Source organism: Trichechus manatus, unplaced genomic scaffold (genome assembly GCF_000243295.1).
Source record: "Trichechus manatus latirostris isolate Lorelei unplaced genomic scaffold, TriManLat1.0 scaffold00064, whole genome shotgun sequence".
Taxonomy (NCBI): Eukaryota; Metazoa; Chordata; class Mammalia; order Sirenia; family Trichechidae; genus Trichechus; species Trichechus manatus.
Window position 1 is genome coordinate 1,321,285 of NW_004444000.1, and position 14,046 is coordinate 1,335,330.

A 14,046-nucleotide genomic window follows, 5' to 3' on the forward strand; every position below is an offset into this window, starting at 1 on the left:
GTGTGTGTGCGTGTGTGTGCGTGTGTGTGAGTGTGAGAGAGAGAGAGAGAGAGAAGGGGCTGGCTCGGCTCCAGCCTGATTTGAAAGTTTGTGAGTGTGTGTATAAGGGGAGGTGGGTGGGTTCGGCCTCAGCCTGGTGTGAGAGTGCATGAGGAGATGGAGCAGGCTTGGCGGTCTGGCAGTATCTGGTGTCCCCGGGTTTGTGCCACTCTCAGAGTGTTGGTGACCTGGGGTTTAGAAAAGTAGGCTCAGCCCGATAAAGTGACCGTTTAAAATAAAAGAGCTGTACTGGCTCATCTCTTTGCATCTGTTTTCTCTGTCTTCCCCTTCTCATTCTACAAATCTTCCAAGCAACCTCATTTATTCCTTTGATTTTAAGTAGCGAATCTATCTCTTCAGTCAAACTTCTTTCTTGAACTTCATGTTCATATGTTCAACTAAACATCTCAGACACCTCAAACGTGATGTAAATGGAAAGGAACCCTTCTTCACCAGCTAAATGTGCATCTTAAAGCCAACTAATAAAATCCATTGCCAACTCATAGCGACCCCATAGGACAGAGTAGAATTGCCCCATAGGGGCCGACTGGCACATCTTTCTCCTGCAGAGTGGTTCGAACCACTGACCTTTCAGTTAGCCCAGTGCTGCTAACTGAAAGGTTGGCAGTTGGAATCCACCAGCAGCTAGCATCCTCTCGCGGTTATCCAGATAGGCTTTGAGGAGGGCTTGAACCTGGATAGCGGCATTAGGAAGGAGCAGGGAGCCCATGAAAGAGTAAATGAGCCAGCTAAAGGCACCAGCCAGTCCACAAGCCTGAGAGTCATGGCTCCTCCTGCACCTTTCATACCCACAACCACTTGTCCTACCCTTAGAAATGTCTTTCGTGAGCTCCCTACTCCATTCTTGATGCCACTGTCCAGGTTCAAGGGTGTGTGTGTGTGTGGAGAGGGGTGCTATCTGCTAGAATCTATTTATGTAGCATCCTAGGTGCTTTCTGATGCTTTCAGCCCACTCCCCCCACCTCTGCCACCTCTGCCCCACACCTTTGACCATGTCAAGTCTAAAGTTTTAATGTGTCTCCTTTGTTTCTTAAATAAATGACTAAATACTTGGTGTGCTGTGTAAAAGAAATCTTCACTGAGCACTCCAGTCAGCTTTTCTAAGAGCATAATGTTTGGAGTTGGAGGTACTTAATTTGATATTTTGGCTCTACCACATAGTATCCATGTATCACTGGGCAAGCTTCCTAATCTTGCTGTTTCTTTATCTGTCAAATGGAGATTATAATATCTACTTTATGGAGTACTTATAAAGATTAACCTGGCACATAATTGTTGAATAAATACTACTAATAATTCTCAACCTCCACGTTGAGACTATGTTGTAACTGTTTTATTTCTAAACACTTTATCCTTTCTTTCCTTTGTGCTTTCTTGTCTTTTTTTTGGAATGCAGTTCTTTCTTTCCATGGAAAACTCCCACGTGCAGGTCTAGCTAAATCATCCTCCCCACTTCTATTTCCTTCTCCCCCAGGAGTACTTCCTATTATGCTCTCCAGCGTTTTACATATCCATTACTATTTTAATACTCATCCATTGTAAAAATAATAGCTATCATTTATTGAGTGTCTCTTATGTGGCAAAATCACTGTTAGGCCCCTTGTATACATTATCATTCACAGTAGTCCTTCATTTAGTGATGAAGAGGAGGTTAATTACATATAAGTGATAAAGTCGGTGTATTAGCGTGGTTCTATCTGACTCAAAACTCAGTGGCATTTCTCCTACTACAGGCTGCTTTTTTTTGGTATGGTAAGTGTGAGATGGTGAGATCTTTGTGGATAAGAATCCTCCAGTACTCATTTCTGTATCCCTAGCACTTATCATAGAGGCTTCCCTATAGTATTTTCTGAAAATTATTGAGTGGATAAATGATGTACTTCCTCCTCTTTTTCTATCCCAGGTGAAGTAGGTAGAGTAGGTGGTATCTCCATTTGACATTGAGGAAGCAGAGGTATAGTGAGGCTTTGAACAAAATATACTGGTTTGAATAGAGGATTAAGAGATTTGGCAGAAGTCTAATGCAAAGAAAGAGTCATTAATAGGATCTAAGTTTCCTGCCGCAAGATCTTTATTTTGTTAGGCCTTAGTAGTTGTGATCCAGAACTATTGATGTGCATTAAAAAAATAAGTATATAAAATAAATGAGAGAATATACAAGAGAAACAGAGGCTAAAAAAGATGCAGGAACATTTGTTAGGAGAGTCTCTACAAAACAGACTGAGTAATTAAAGCATGCTAAACTGTCTATTCCATAGGAAAAGATTTTCTGACAAGCCGTGAATCCTCTATGCTCCCACTCCAAATCTCTCCTGTGTTTTCTAAGGCCTACCATCATTAATTTGAGCCCTTTTTTAAACTTTTCTTGAATTGAGAACCATCTGTAGGCTTCTTCCACTTGGAATAATGTGCAGCTCTGGGTTCCTGGGATTTTATGGACTTATGAAATTATACCTTGTAGGCTTTGCCTTCCTCCTCTTGTTATTATTCTAAATGCAGGTAAAATTAATCAAAGTGGGCTGAAAGAAGGGGGAAAAAGTGTCATAACAGGTGAAAATGAATATGGTGAGCAACTGGACGGCAAGTTTATAGGAGAGAGAAGCCATTTTACCCAATTGCTTTGTGACCAGAGTTGGTATAAAGGTTTACCTTTTAGGTCTTATTCAGCATCTGGATTTGTTTAATGTGGCGATCCTCCGTGCATCCTCGAGTGGATCTTAGGAAGAATAACTCCTCATCTCAGTGTTACCCCCGACACAAAAGCTACTGCCTTTGCAAAATTTCTTTGTCTTGTTTTAAACATTGATTTAATAGGAATTTACTGAGTTCCTATGAGATATTAAACATTGTACTTCATTAGTCTTAAAGTATGTTCCCAGTTAACACTTGTGATTGTGAACTGGAATTAGATGTTCTGCTGTTAAAATCTTAGCACTGTCACTTAACCACATCAGGAGCCTGATGACTGGTGGCTCCACCCACGTCACATAGCCACCTGCGACAGGGGTCCAAGAATAAGTGGTGCCTCCCAGTCCTTACAGCCTACAGCATCGGGTGCTCTTAGTCCAGAAGCAAAACTCACCCACCTACGTGCTCTAGGGAACAGCTACACGCTTTCCCCCCAGACACTTGGGTAGCTATCAGCCCCCTGCCTTACTCAGCATGTGAGCCTCTACTGCAGCCAGATACCTGTACCTACACCAGTCACCTCTGCCTGTCTAGGACTGTAGGTGAGAGCCTACACCACACATTCGGTGACCGACTACCTGGACACCTGAGCTGAATCCATACAAGAAAAGTAAATGGACTCCTGGGCTCATATACCTAGTAACATATCTGACCACCTGGTGACAGGACGTTAGAGCTCCAAAGATGCCAATAATCAAACTAGCTCGCATGAGCAGCCTGTTTGGACATAGCAAAACAAAACAAAACAAAACAAAAAGGTAGGACACGGTAAGCAAACATAAAATAAATATAATTCGTTGACGGCTCGGAGACAACAGTCAGTATCAAATCACATAAAGAGGCAGACCATGATGGCTTCAGCAAGCTCCCAAAATAAAGAATCAAGAAATTTTCTGGAGGAATAGAATTTCTTGGAATTACCAGAGGCAGAATACAAAAGATTAATATACAGAACTCTTCAAGAGATCAGGAAGGACATCAGTCAAAACGCAGACTGAGCCAAAGAACACACAGACAACGCAATAGAGGAACTTAAGATGGTTATTCAAGAACATAATGACAAATTTAACAGGCTGCAAGAATTCGTAGAGACACACCAATCAGAAATCCAGAAGATTAACAATAAAATTTCAGAATTAGATAACTCAATAGAAAGTCTTAGGAGCAGAATTGAGGCAATGGAAATCAGAATTAGTGGGATTGAAGATGAAGCACTGGACACCAACTTATTTAAGGAAAAATCAGATAAAAAGAATTAAAAAAAAATGAACAAACCCTAAGAATTATGTGGGACTCTATCAAGAGGAATAAGCTACGAGTGATTGGAGTACCAGAACAGAGGGGATAACAGAAAATACAGAGAGAATTGTTGAAGGTTTGTTGGCAGAAAACTTCCCTTATACTGTGAAAGATGAGAAGATATCTATCCAAGATGCTCATCAAACCCCACACAAGGTAGAGCTCTAAAGAAATTCACCAAGACATATTATACTCAAACTTGCAAAAACCAAAGATAAAGGGAGAATTTTATGAGCAGCTAGGGATAAACAAAAGTCATCTACAAATGAGAGTCAATAAGACTAAGCTCGGACTACTCAGCAGAAGCCATGCAGGCAAAAACGCAATAAGATGACTTATATAAAGCCTTGAAGGAAAAAAAATACCAGCCAAGAAGTATATATCCAGCAAAACTGTCTCTCAAATATGATGGTGAAATTAGGGCATTTCCAGATAAACAGAAGTTTAGAGAATTTGAAAAAACCAAACCAAAATTACAAGAAATACTGAAGGGAGTCCTCTGGTTAGAAAATCAGTAACGCCAGATAACAGCCCAAGACTACAACACAGGACAGAGCAACTAGGTATCAACCCAGATAGGGAAGTCACAAAATAAATCAAAGTAAAAACACTAAAAATAGGGAAACGGATGTCAATATGTCAAAGGTGACAACATTAAAACCAAAAGAGAGGTACTAAAAAATGTAGTCATAGATCTTTCCTAAGGAGAGGAAGTCAAGGCAATATGAAGAAATAGAAGACTGGTTGAAACTTAGAAAAATAGGAGAAAATATTAAGGTAACCACAAAGGACACTAACAATACTCCACGTCAAAATAAAAGACAATAAAAACAAAGACTCAGCAGATACAAAATCAACAACAATGAAAAAGATGAAAAGAAAATACATAAAGAAAAATGACTCAGCACAGAAAATTAAGTGGAACAAAGAAACTGTCAACAACACTCACAAAAAGACATAAAAATGATAGCATTAAACTCATACCTATCAATAATTACGCTGAATGTAAATGGACTAAACGCATGAATAAAGAGACAGAGAGTGACAGAGTGAATTAAAAAACACAATCCGTATATATGCTGCCTTCAAGAGACACACCGTACACTTAAAAACACAAAGAAACTAAAACTCAAAGGATGGATAAAAAATATATCAAGCAAACAACACTCAAAAACAAGCAGGAGTGGCAATATTAATCTCTGACAAAATAGACTTTAAAATCTACCACAAAGGATAAGGAAGGACACTGTGTAATGATTAAAGGGTCAATACACCAGGAGGACATAACCATAATAAATAATTACGCACCCAATGACAGGGCTCCAAAATACATAAACTCTAACAGCACTGAAAAGAGAGAGAGGCAGCTCCACAATAGTAGTAGGAGACTTCAACACACCACTTTTGGTGAAGGACAGAACATCCAGAAAGAAGCTCAACAAAGACATGGAAGACCTAAATGCCACAATCAACCAACTTGATCTCAGACATATACCAAACACTGCACACAACAGCAGCCAAGTATACTTTCTTTTTCAACGCACATGGAACATTCTCGAGAACAGACCGTGTATTAGACCATAAAGAAAGCCTTAATAGAATCCAAAACATTGAAATATTATAGACCATCCTTTCTGACCATAAAGCCATAAAAGTGGAAATCAGCAACACAAAACGCAAAGAAAAAAAAAATCAAACACATGGAAACTAAACAACACCTTGCTCAAAAACTACTGGGTAATAGAAGAAATTAAGGCTGGAATAAAATTCACAGAATCAAATGAGAATGAAAACACATCTTACCAGAACATTTGGGACACAGCAAAAGCAGTACTCAGGTCAGTTTATAGCAATAAATGCACACATCCAAAAAAGAAGAAAGGGTCAAGATCAAAACATTAACCTTACAACTCAAACAGGCAGAAAGAGATCAGCAAAAGAATCCTTTGGGTGTCAGAAGAAAGGAAATAATGAGAGCAGAATTAAATGAAATAGAGACTAGAAAAACAGTTGAAAGAGTTAACAAGACCAAAAGCTGGTTCTTGGAAAAAATCAACAAAATTGATAAACTGTTGGCCAAACTGACAAAAGAAAAACAGGAAAGGAAGTAAAATAACCCGAATAGGAAATGAGATAGGTGATATCACAACAGACCCTACTGAAATTAAAAGAATCATAACAGAATACTATAAAAAATTGTGCTCTGACAAATTCGAAAACCTAGAGGAAATGGACAAATTTCTAGAAACTCACTACCTACCTAAACTGACACAAATAGAGGTGGAACAACTAAATAAACCTATAACAAAAGAAGAAATTGAAAGATAGTTAAAAAACTCCCTGCAAATAAAAGCCCTGGCCAGGAGGGTTTCGCTGGAGAATTCTACCATGCTTTCAGAAAAGAGCTAAAACCACTACTACTAAAGATATTTCAGAGCATAGAAAAGGCTGCAATACTCCCAGACTCATTCTGTGAAGCCAGCATAACCCTGATACCAAAACCAGGTAAAGACACTACAAAAAAAGAAAATTACAGACCACTATCCCTCATGAACATAGATGCAAAAATCCTCAACAAAATTCTAGCCAGTAGAATTCAACAACATATCAAAAAAATCACCATGACCAAGTGGGATTTTTACCAGGTATGCAGGGGTGGTTCAACATTAGAAAAACAATCAATGTAATCCATCACATAAAAGACAAGAACCGCATGATCTTATCAATTGATACAGAAAAGACATTTGACAAACTCCAACACCATTCATGATAAAAACTCTCAGCAAACTGAGAATAGAAGGGAAATTCCTCAACATAATTAAGGACATTTATACAAACCCAATAGCCACCATCATCCTAAATGGAGAGTCTGAAAGCATTCCCCTTAAGAATGGGAACCAAACAGGGATGCCCTTTATCACCACTCTTACTCAACATCGTGCTGGAGGTCCTAGCCAAAGCAGTTAGGCTAGAAAAAGAAAGGGCATTGAAATTGGTAAGGAAGAAGCAAAAATACGTCTCTTTACAGATGATGTGATCTTATACACAGAAAAGCCCAAAGAATCCACGAGAAAACTACTGGAACTAATAGAAGATTTCAGCAAAGTATCAAGATACAAGATAAACATACAAAAATCAGTTGGATTCTTCTACACCAACAAAGAGAACTTGGAAGAGGAATTCACCGAATTAATACCATTTACAATAGCCCCCAAGCAGATAAAATACTTAGGAGTAAATCTAACCGGGGACGTAAAAGACTTGTACAATGAAAACTACAAGACACTACTGCAAGAAACCAAAAGAGACCTGCATAAGTGGAAAAACATACCATGCTCATGGATAGGAAGACTCAACATGGTGAAAGTGTCAATTCTACTCAAAGCGATCTACAAATACAGTGCAATCCCGTTCCAAATTCCAATGACATTTTTTAATGAGATGGAGAAACAAATCACCAACTTCATTTGGAAAGGGAAGGGACCCCAGATAAGTAAAGCATTACTGAAGAAGAACAAAGTGGGAGGCCTCACACTACCTCATTTTAGAACCTATTATACCACCACAGTAGTCAGAACAGCCTGGTACTGGCACAACAACAGATACATAGACCAATGGAACAGAATTGAGAATCGACATATAAATTCATCCATCTATCAACAATTGATATTTGACAAAGACCCAAAGTGCATTAATTGGGGAAAAGATAGTCTCTTTAACAAATGGTGCTGGCATAACTGGGTCTCCATCAGCAAAAAACTGAAACAAGACCCATACCTCACACCATGCACAAAAACTAAGTGAAAATGAATCAAAGAGCTAAATACAAAATCAAAAACAATAAAGATTGTGGAAGAAAATATAGGGACAACGCTAGGAGCCCTAATACATGGCATAAACACAATACAAACCATAAGTAACAGTGTACAAACACCAGAAGAAAACCTAGATAACAGGGATCTCCTAAAAATCGGACACGTATTTTCATCGAAAGACTTCACCAAAAGAGTCAAAACCTACATACTGGGGAAGAATTTTTGGCTACGACAAATCTGATCAGCGTCTAAGCTCTAAAATCTACAAGATGATGCAAAACCTCAACAACAAAAAGACAAATAACCCAATTAAAAAATGGGCAAAGGATATGAACGGGCACTTCTCCAAAGAAGATATTCAGGCAGCTAAGAGACACATGAAGAAATCCTCACAATCGTTAGCCATTATAGTAACGCAGATCAAAACTACAATGAGATACCATCTCACCCCAGCAAAGCTAACGTTAATTCAAAAAACACAAAATAATAAATGCTGGAGAAGTTGTGGAGAGGCTGGAACACTTATACACTGTTGGGGGGAATGTAAAATGGTTCAACCACTTTGGAAATTGATTTGTCTCTTCCTTAAAAAGCTAGAAATGGATGTACCATATGATCCAGCTCTCCCGCTCTTTGAAATATACCTTAGAGAAATAAGAGCTGTCACATGAATAGATATATGCACACCCATGTTCATTGCAGCACTGTTCACAATAGCAAAAAGATGGAAACAACCTAGGTGCCCATCAACGGACGAATGGATAAACAAGTTAGTATATCCACACAAGGGAACACTACGCAAAGATAAAGAACAACGATGAAGCTGTGAAACATCTTATAATATGCAGGAATCTGGAGGGCATTATGCTGTGTGAATTTAGTCTCAGAAGGACAAATATCGTGTAAGACCACTATTATAAGAACTTAAGAAAAGGTTTAAACACGAGAAAGCATTCTTTGATGGTTACAAGGGTGGAGAGGGACGGTGAGGGTTATTCATTAACTAGATAGTAGACAAGATTTATCGTAGGTGGAGGGAAGGACAGCACACGCTACAGGGGAAGTCAGCACAACTGGACTAAACCAAAAGCTAAGAAGTTTTCTGAATACAACCAAATACTTCGAGGACAGAGAAGTAGGGTTGGGAGTCTGGGGACCATGGTTTCAGGGGACATCTATGTCAATTGGCATAACAAAGTTTATTAAGAAAATGTTCTGCATCCCACTGTGGTAAGTGACGTCTAGGGCCTTCAGAGTTTGCAAGCGGCCATCTAAGATGCATCAGTTGGTCCCAACTCACCTGGAGTAAAGGAGAATGAAGAACACCAAAGACACAAGGAAAATGTTAGCCCAAGAGACAGAAAGGACCACATAAACCAGAGAGTCCATCCATCAGCCTGAGACCAGAAGAGCTAGATGGTGCATGGCACCAATAGAAAGTCCCTGACGGAGCAGGAGAAAAGGGGGGTGCAGAACTCAAGTTCTAGTGAAAAGACCAGACAGTAGTTTGACTGAGACTGGAGGGACCCTGGAGGACATGGCTCCAGACTCTCTCCCTGTTGGCCCAGAGCTGAAACCATTCCTGAGGCCAACTCTTCAGACAAAGATTCGATTGGACTATGGGACAGAAATTGATACTTGTGATGAATGTTATTCTTAGCTCAAGTAGATACATGAGATTAAATGGGCAGCTCCTGTCCAGAGGCAAGATGAGAAGACAGAGAGGGTCAGGAGTTGGTTGAATGGATGCTGGAAATCCAAGGTAGAAGGGAGGAGTGTGTTTTCACAGTATAGGGAGAGCAACTAGGGTCACATAGTAATGTGTATATAAATTTTTTTATGAGAAATTGACTTGAATTATAAACTTTCACTTAAAGCACACACACAGAAAAATCTTACCAGTGTTTTCTAGTTCATAGAAAAAGTAAAGTTAGTGTGTAGAATTTTCTCGACTTTAAGGTTTTATTCCACAAGTTTTAGAACCATTTTGCTAAGTACTTCCAGAAAGAGAAAATAGAAGTCACCATTTCTTTTCCCTTTCCTCTCTTCTCTCTGTCAACACACCTCATCTTTTCTCATCCTCCATCTCCTAGTAAATCTTCCTAATAGAACACTCCCCTTGGAAAATTGATTGGTATTAATACCTATATTTTGAAGATGAGACAATAGAAGTTCGGAAATGTTAAAGTGACATGACAATTTTAGACAGAGGACTGGAAATCAGGACCAGTTGCTGCTTTCCAAATTAGATATGATGCTGTCAACAGTGAGAGCGATTACAGGAGTGAGAATGTTTGACTACCAGTCTATAATAAACATTAAAACATTCCTGGAAATATTAAGAGCCCTGTTGGATTTTTCAGATCTTCTTTCAGGCAGCATATTGCAAATCTTTGGAAATAATGCAGGTGACAAAAGATGATCGCAAATTGCATTCATTTTAAAGAGGGTGGGTCTAATTAACTGCAAGATTTTACATTTGCTGAATACAGTATAATTCTCAGCACTATGAAAAAGAGGCTAAGGCTACCACCTCTGGTTTTTCTTTGTTCTTGCTCAACTTCTCTAAACAGTGGTATACAAAGGAGCACCTAATTAATAACCTGTCTTTGGTTGCCCACATATTTCCATCTAGTTCTAATATGAGGCTTTGGGGAATGACAGAATGAAAGCATTGAGAACTGATTTGTTAGAAAATTATAAAAAGGTTTGGAGTCAAGAAAGCTTGGCAAGAATCCAACTAGAATGCTGCGTTAATACCTCATTCTGTCAATATACCTCCGCCTTTCCTATCAGTATATTTTGAAATCACTATTTCTGTGAGTATGAGTCTGGCCTGTCTTCTCTAGTTTAACTTCTTGGAGGAAGTCATATCTGTTTTTTAATGTGCTACATTATTGTCCAAGAGCCCAATAAAGTGCTGTGCGTTTTATTTGGGTTTATTAACTTGGCTATGAGATTTTCACAAGGGAAATATGAGGTAATCCTTGATTAATCTCTGTTTCTTCTCCGTATTGATTTATGTTGTAAAGTCTAATCATTAAGTGTTTTTAAGTCATTCTGTAGAACTGTTGTATCTAAGAGGTATTTTCCTTCTTGATATTTTTTTAAGATGACCAGCCTCATAGCCAGCTATCAGTTATGATTTAAAAAAAAAATTTTTTTCCTTAGCCTTTCCTGCTTCCTTTAATTATGCTGTGTCTGTATTGTATAGTTAAAGGTGGGTTGTGACTGATACATTTTTCTCATCTTGAATGTACTTAGAGTCTAGATATTGTTGGTTTTTTACTTCTTATTGAGCACTTATTAATTTCATTGCATTTTCCCACTAGCATGGGTGGACACAGTGTGGGAATTGGACTTCACAGAGACAGAACCTTTGGATTCCAGCATAGAAGCGGAGATTATAGAGAATGGATTGGATGCATTCACGAGACTGTATGAAAGTCTTTTCCCTTTTGCTACGGAAGAACACGGATCTACAGAGGTAAAAAAATGAGAAATAAAAAATAAAACAACCCATCTTTAGGTGTTAGAAGTGGAAGATTACATTACAAAGTTACAATAAACTCGTTACTGTCAAGTCGATTCCAGCTCGTAGTGACCCTGTAGGACGGAGTCGAATTGCCCCATAGAGTTTCCAAGGAGCACCTGGTGGATTCGAACTGCTGACCTTTTGGTTAGCAGCTGTAACTTAACCACTACACCACCAGGATTTCCAGTGTTACGGTAACATTACGTTATTATAATTTAAAGCTATAGGGTCGCCATGAGTCTGAATTGACTTGATGACAATGGGGTTTTAGTCATTTTAGCATACATTTCATAAGGAGTACAGTAAGAGTAGCATAAAAATGTGGTTAATTTATTGGACTATCCTAATAGCTTTCCCCCAGAAGTTTCAAGGTATTAGCATACAATTTTTTTCAAGCCATGATCGCTTTTTACAACAGCAAATTAAAGTAAAAGAATACAGGCAAAAACAAGATGAACCAAACTACTTCAGAGAGGAAGTAGCCTGAGGTGAGTCTTTAGAAGTGGGTAGAATTAACTAGCAGAAATGAGGGTGACAGGGCATTGCTGGTAAAGGAGCCACATAATGAGAATGTGCAGGGAATGTTTAGGAAATTGTGAGTAGTGTGGTATGAATGGCATTCAGATTTTAAAAAATGTGTGATGGGATATAGGACAGTAAGTTAGACTTATGGGGAGCCTTAAATGGGGTTCCACTGTGAGGTTCAAAAATTGTTTTCATAGCATGTTTATACCAGGTTCTCTTCTAAGCATTAGAACTTATCTAATCCTCACAACAGCCCTGAGGAAGAGGTTTCAGTGAGCAATAGACTAAGTAATGTGAATACATCATTTTAAGACATATATTCCATATATTCTTGACTATAGATGGGCTGAAGTGTGAAGAAATTTGACACAGGGAGATCCCTTGAGAGACTATTGTGCTGGTCTAGGCTCTGTGAGTGGTAGAGTCGTGATATGGCATTACGGTTGTGGGAATGGGAAAGGAAGACTAAACATTAGGGATTTTTATGAGGTACCATAAATTGTGAACAAGTCGGCCTTTGTCTCATATCTAAGGCATAGTGCAAAGTGCTCAGTTGACTCGGTATTGGGAGTGAGAGAAAGAAGTCAAAGTCTCCAAGATTTCAAAACTAGGTGGGTGATGATATTGTTAATGAAGATGGGGAATAAGGAAGGAAGGGCAAATTCATGTGGAAAAATTCTGAGTTCAGTTTTAGTTTTTTGAATGTGAGATTCTATTAGAAAGTCCTTAGAGGGATATAATAAAACCAGATCTGTTGCTGCTGAGTCAATTCCGACCCATAGCAATCCTATAGGACAGAGTAGAACTGCCTCATAGGGTTTCCAAGGAGTGGCTGGTAGATTCAAACTGCTGACATTTTTGGTTAGTGGCTGTAGCTGTTAACCACTGCGCCGTAGTTGGAAATGTGGGTTAGAAGACCAGGAGAGAAGTTAAGATTCAACAAAATAGGTATGAGAGTCCTCTGAATTACGGTGATGATTGAAGCCCAGGAATGCGTGAAGATTACTTAGGGAGAGAAAAAGACAGGATAAAAACTGAGGAGCACAAATACTTAAGGAGTGAGGAGAGCTAGTTGACAGAGACTTGAAAAGGAGCCCTCCCAACTACTGCAGCGTAGATTAGTTTTTTTTTTTTAAAGTGAAAAGAAATTTTTATTTGGCATATATTCAAAAGGACAAAAGTGGGAAGCAGACAAGCGTGCTGCCATAGCCATGTCTGCCCGAGTCCCAGGGTAGATTAGTTTTGCCCATTTTTGGAAGAGAAGTCATATAAATGGAATCCAAATATGTTTTGTGTATCTGGCTTCTTTCACTCAATGTAATATTAGTAAGATTTATCCATGTTGTTGTGTGTATCATTGTATTATTCCTTTTTTTTTGTTGTACTTTAGACGAATGTTTACAGAACAAATAGTTTCTCATTAAACAGTCAGTACACATATTTATGAAATTGGTTAACAACCCCACGACATGTCAACACTCTCCCTTCTTGACCTTGGAGGATTTTTTTTTTTTTTTATGGTGAAAATATATATAGCCAAAGTTACACCATTTCCAAAGTTTCTACACTTCAGTGACATTGATTACATTCTTCCAGTTGTTCTGCTATTCTCACTATCCTTTTCCAAATTATTCCATCACCATTATCTTCAACTCACTGCCCCCTAGGCTTTCCATCAAACCTTTTGAGTTGCTGTTGTCCATTTGATCTCACATAGATAATTCTTTTTTTTTTTTTTTGTACCTTAGATGAAGATTGACAGAACAAATAGTTTCTCATTAAACAGTTGTTACACCTGTTGCCCTATGACAATGATTAACAACCCCATGAGATGTCAACACTGTCCTTTCTCAAACTTGAGTTCCCTGTCACCAGCTTTCTTGTCCCCTCCTGCCTTCTAGTCCTTGTCCCTAGACTGCTGTGCCTCATTAGTCCCGTTTTGTTTTATGAGGCTGTCTAATCCCCGGCTGAACGGTGAACCTCGGGAGTGATTTCACCACTGAGCTGAAAGGGTGTCCGGGGGCCATACTCTCGGGGTTTCTCCAGTCTGTCAGGCCAGTAAATCTGGTCTTTTTTTTGTGAGTTAGAATTTTGTTCTACATCCTTTTCCAACTTGTCCAGGAC

At 38.8% G+C, this 14,046-nt stretch overlaps 1 protein-coding gene across 3 annotated transcripts in view; it reads left to right on the plus strand.

Annotated features, from left to right (window-relative positions):
• NCAPD3 (non-SMC condensin II complex subunit D3) overlaps positions 1 to 14,046 on the plus strand; it is a 146,225-nt gene that overhangs the window by 622 nt on the left and 131,557 nt on the right. For all 3 annotated transcript variants that reach the window (XM_023734037.1, XM_023734038.1, XM_023734039.1), the window contains exon 2: positions 11,195 to 11,349. In XM_023734037.1, the coding sequence (XP_023589805.1) occupies positions 11,195 to 11,349 (155 nt within the window). The remainder of the gene's footprint in view (positions 1 to 11,194; positions 11,350 to 14,046) is intronic.